We start from the raw sequence: 5,698 nt of genomic DNA, 5'->3' as shown, positions 1-5,698 counted from the left end.
TCTTGAACTCGTGGGCTCAGGCAATCCACTTGCTTCAGTCTCCCAAAGTGCTGGGATTACAGACTGAGCCACCGAGCCAGGCCTGTTTCAACATCTTTATATTTTTGTTTGAAACATAATCTTCTCACGAAGCTGCCTTCCTTGACTACTATGTCTGCAATTATTACCTTACCATGTCATCCATTTTCCTTTTTCTCCTTTATATTTTTAATGCTTAGAACTTATTGGCGTTTACTACATTATACATTTTATTTATTTATTTTGTTTATATCTATCTCCTACTCTAGGCTCTAAGCTCAACAAGGGTAGAGAGTCTTGTCTGTTTTGCTTATTAATGCTTCTCTAGTACCTAGAAGAATGAACTCATATTTAAAAAACTGAAAGCAACATTAGTAATAGGATTAACAATAATAATAAAATGGTAATACAGAATTAAGAACTTATTAGGTGTCAGGCTCTGTACATATTATCCATAAAACAATCCTTGTATTTTTTTCTATTATTTCTACTTTGTTCCTTGCCATATAAAGCAAGGCTTAAAGAGGTTAAATAATTTCCCCAAGAAAACATTCCTAATACATGTACTAAAAATATGCTGTAGGCTTTTTTACTACTGAAAATAAGTCCTAGGCTGAGTTTACCCAACTGTAAAAACCTAAATACAAAAAAGTTTTTTTGGGATGTGAAAAAAGAACTCCTTAGAAAGCTACTTGTAAAATCTTGTTCCCAAGCAGCTAGTATTTTGTTTTCTTGTATTTGTTAGTAACTTTTAAAATACTTTTCCATCAACTTGTGTACTTTCTTCTTTACCCCTCCTTTGCCTCCAAGAAGAGAAAATTTTCTGACTAATGTTATGACTTTACTAAAGAGTAAAAATTCCATCTTGAAAGTACGTTCTCAGTTCTCATGTAAAGGACAAGAACAGAATGAATAGCCACAGTTCCCACAGTGTGAGGTAAAGCAATCATTAAGGGAGGAGAGAAAAAGTAAAGAATGATTTATTCATAATTACCTAAGATTTTCCAGCATGAGAGAGGAAAGAGGAAGTCTATTTTCAGTGACAATGATTACTCTAAAAATATTAACATGCAAGGGGAAAATTTTCATTCTGAGAGTTATTACTGTGCTGAGTTCTCTTTCCCTCACAGAGTGACTTAAAATTCCCAGAGTAGAGAGGTAATCTAGACAGATGCACTCGCCTTGTGTCTTGAAATTGGCAACATCCAGGAATCATGGGAGTTTAACTGAGGACACACTGGGAAGGATTTCTCAGCACCAGAACAATCTCTAAGAAGTATCAAGTGGCAGAGTGGATACTTACATCCTCAGGTGTCTGGAGTGAGGACAGGATTATAGCTTCAAGGGCTTTTTAGATTTGTTATGCTGAATGCAGAAACAAGATTCAGTGAAACTAATGGTGAATACCTGCTCAAAGAATTATGGAAGAAAAAATAATGCCCAATTCTTCCTTTTTTCTATGTAACCTCCAGTTTCTTTCCTACAGTGTTCCTAAAATTTTAACTGGCTTATAGTACAGGCAAGGGTGTGTTTGTGTATACATATATATACATATATGAATTCTTCTAGCCTTCATCTTAAACATTTTGGAAAAAGCTCATTAGTTCCCTTCTTCTGTGTATGCATATAAGAAAAAATAGTCCGGTTAACCCTTAGTCTGGGATACAGCAGATCATGGCATTCAGAGCAAATTCATCTTTATTAAGATAAATTATAAGAATACGATAGGGAGGCTGAGGTGAGTGGATTGCCTGAGCCTGTGGGTTCGAGACCCGCCTGGGCAGCGAGACCTCATCTCTACAATAAATCAAAAAATCAGCCAGGTGTGGTAGCGCGCGCCTGTAATTCTGGCTACTCGGAAGGCTGAGGCAGAATGATCGCCGGAGCCCAGCAGGTCGAGGCTGCGGTGGCCGGGAGCGGCCACTGCACTCCAGTCTGGGCGACAGAGTGAATTCCAACTCAAAAAAAAAGAATACGATAAAGAAATTTTTTGGTGTCTCCCTCTCTGCTACTGCCTCTGTTTTTGTTTTCAGAAAAATCATATGAAAAATCACATAGGCTCTCTTGAGATCTGCTTTTCCATAATTTAGCAGAAGAAAACTAGTTCTTTGGTACCATATTGTCATGAAATATGGCTGCCTATGCTTGATAGGTGCTCACTTGTCAAACTAGCAAATAATCACAAATACCATTTATTTGGTCCTTAACAAGTTTGAAACAAAGGGGCCATAAATAAGGTAAAAATGAGGAGAAATACTGTAACAAGTGGTTAAAGAGATCACAACATTTCTCTGTTCTTTTATTCGAATGAGTCTTCCCTCTTTAAAAATAAATTCATAGTCATTGAGAATCTGGTAAAAATCTCTCTTTTCTCCAGAAAAACAACACAAAACCAAACAAAAAAAACAAACAAAAAAATCCCCAGATATACATAAGTCAGCATACAACTTTAGGGCATTCATAGATATTACAATCTCATACATGTGTACTAAGCATAAGTAATAGAAGTATTTGAGAGAATACAGAGAAACTCAAGAGTTGGAATTTGGAAAAGAGATTAACTGTTACATTGGGAATAAATGTATACTTGCAAAGGAAGTACCCATTGTCATTGTCCCCATAGTCTTACCAGCAGCTCTATCCCTCACTGCTCCTCCTGGATCATGTCCTGTTGGCTGTTGCTGAGCCCATCTCCTGCTTCCAAGCGTGACAACACAATAGGAGCAAAGGCAAGTAAAGGACCTTGAGAGGGTGTGCTGCTGAATGTCTGCCAGCCTGGAAAAGACAGAGTTTGAATATTTTTAAGCTAGCAAAATACAATAGGGCATATACATCTGGTGGGGGGGGGGATTGAGGGTGGGGTGGCAGAGGGAGATGTTGTGTGAATTATCACAGATATAGAAAACAAAATACCACATGTTTTCACTTATAAGTGGGAGCTAAACACTGAATACATAAGGACATAAGGAAGGAAACCACAGACATTGGGGACATAAAGCAGGAAGTGGGGGTGGGAGTAAAGGGTTGAGAAACTACTCATGGGGTACTATGCTCATCACCTGGGCTCATTGTAAGCCGAAACCTCACTATCATACAAAAATACTTATGTAACAAACTTGCACATGTATCCCTTGAGTTTAAAAAAAAAAAAGCTACTATGCAGAGTTAAAAAGGTTTCAAATACCCATGGCTGAATATTTCCATTACACTGTTGACTGTTAACTCTTAACACTTTTAACTCTTTCTCTAAGCAATGACACTCTTAAATACACCATAACAATATTCTCTAAAATTTGTAGAGCACTTTACAATGCCCCAAACATCTTTGGTTCCTACATCTTGACTGCAGTAATCAATTAGGTTTGAAAACCACTGGTTTATATTACTTTATCAGCTGAATCCAATTGTTCTTAGCTTGGTTTGCAAGAGTACCATCTAGGTGCAAAGCAGATGATTCATGACTTGGGCTAAGCGGAAGCCTTATTCCCCAGGTGCTAAAGGAAAGTCAGGGCTGGGAATCATTAGCTTAAGCCCCTATACTTGTTGAGATAGAGCACTAATTTAACTCACCCATAGCAAATATTTATTCAGTATATATCATGTCAAGGCAATGTGCTTAGTGCTACAAAAAAGGTAAAGCATTATACCATGTGATCCTTGTACGCAAGAGCTTTAATTTAGCTGGAGAGATTGGACACATGCTTTAAAAAAGATCACAAAATACAATGCATGCTTTACAAACATAGCCTAAATATGACTTCATTTGTCTTATGATGTAATGAAAATGTAAAATGAAAATGTAGTGAAAATCTTGTGAGCTACAAAAAAACAGAGATGGCTATGTGCTGAAATAAGGGAGAAAGTTTAATGCATGAGAGAAGTCCACTGAGTTCTAAGGGCAAGGTAAAATTCAGAGAAAGGGAGGGATGGGAAACAAGCATTGCTTTTAGGTAAAGATACAGCTGCGGGAATGTGGGCCCAAAACTGGGGGGAGGGGATTACAAAGCTCGCTCTGACCGAAGGGTTTCTAGAAAATTATAACAAGAATTTGGAGAGGAGACTTGAAACAGAATCTAGAGAGTTTTGATAAAATGGCTAAAACAGTTGGGCCATTTCCCAGAATACATGGGAATCATATTGGAACATCCTGCAATAGTATCCAGAATAATACTGGAAGCTGTTGAAGCTCACATTCTAGGAGATCTTAGGAAACTTACTGAGTTCTTAGTAAATGCCAGTCACTATGCTAAAAGTAGTACACGTATTACCTCATTTAACACTCAACAAAATCTGGTGAGGTAGTTATTATTATCCATGTTTTACAGAGTAAGAAGGGAGATCTCTTCATTTTTTTCCTCAAAGTCACACAGCTAGAAATAGTAAGCTGAGACCAGGTCATGCCCTTGTTTTTTAGAAACATGCATAATAAGAGTCATGTGTTAAGATTTAAGGGGTTTTTAAGATACAATTTACAGGTGATAAAATTCACCCTTGTAAAGTGTACAATTCAGTGGGTTTTAGTAATCTTCAAAATGTTATGTCACTATCATCTATCTTGACTATCTAATTCTACAGCATTTGCATACCTTCCTAAATAAACTCAGTGCTCATTAGGAGATAGTTCTCATGCATTTCTCCCCAGGGCCTCAGTGACCACTAGTCAATTTTCTGTCTTTGTTGATTAACCTATTCTATACATTTCATATAAATGACATCATAAACAATTAGGCCTTTTGTGTCTGATTTCTTTCACATAGCATAATGTTTTTAAGGTTCATCCATGTTGTGGCAAGTATCAGTACACCATTTCTTTTTATGGCTAAGGAATATTCTACTGTATAGATTTACCATATTTTATTTCAGTTTTAATGATGAACTTTTGTGTTACTTCCACTTTTTGATTATTATAAATAATGCTTCTTTGAATATTCATTTACAAACTTTTTATTGTGATAAAATATATGCAACATAAATTTGCCATTCAAACCAAATTTAAATATACGGGTATTCAGTGTTAACTACATTAACATTGCTATGCAACAATCACCACCATCTATCTCCAGAACATTTTCATCTTCCTAAACAGAAATGGTGTACTTATTTAAAGTAACTCCCCATTCTCCCAAGATCATAACCCCTGGCAATCATCATTCTACATTATGTCTCTACGAATTTGACTATTGTAAGTACCTCAGATAAGTGGAATCATATGATATGTGTACTTCTGAATTTATTTCACATTGTGTAATGTATTCAAGATTTGTCCATGTTGTTGCATGAATTTCCTTCCTCTTTAAGGTTGAATAACAGTCCCTTGAATGTCTATACCTTATTTTGTTTATCTGTTTATCCATTTATAGACATTTGAATTGTTTCCACCTTTTGGTTATTTAAGCCATAATGAACATGGATGTATAATGTTTGTAAGTTTTTGCGTGGACATATGTCTTAATTCTCTTGAGAGTGGAATTGCTGGGTCATACAGTAAATCCATGCTTAATCTTTTGAGGAACTGCCAAGCTGTTTTTTGCAAAGTGGTTACTCCATTTTGCATTTCCATTAGCAATTCATCAGGGCTCCAATGTTTCCACATGTTTCATAATACTTATTATTTCTTTTTTTAAAATTATATCCATCCCAGTCAGTGTAAAGTGGTAGAAGGTTTAGGTGTTTTAAATAA

The 5,698-nt window shown here is 36.2% G+C and overlaps 1 protein-coding gene across 2 annotated transcripts in view; it reads right to left on the bottom strand.

The window, feature by feature from the left end:
* TET2 (tet methylcytosine dioxygenase 2) overlaps positions 1–2,797 on the bottom strand; it is a 91,372-nt gene extending 88,575 nt beyond the window's left edge. Inside the window, exon 1 of one of the 2 annotated variants that reach the window (XM_008057259.1) lies at positions 2,648–2,797. Coding sequence is in view for 1 of the 2 variants with exons in the window: in XM_021711922.1 (XP_021567597.1) it covers positions 2,667–2,683 (17 nt within the window). In the remaining variant the exon portion in view is untranslated. The remainder of the gene's footprint in view (positions 1–2,647) is intronic. The other variant, XM_021711922.1, reaches the window with a different exon arrangement.
* Positions 2,798–5,698: the final 2,901 nt, after the last annotated feature.

Source organism: Carlito syrichta, unplaced genomic scaffold (assembly GCF_000164805.1).
Source record: "Carlito syrichta isolate Samal-C Ts95f unplaced genomic scaffold, Tarsius_syrichta-2.0.1 Scaffold302914, whole genome shotgun sequence".
Lineage (NCBI taxonomy): Eukaryota > Metazoa > Chordata > Mammalia > Primates > Tarsiidae > Carlito > Carlito syrichta.
The sequence above is the reverse complement of the archived record's forward strand: the minus strand, read 5'-3'. Positions and strand labels throughout refer to the sequence as shown.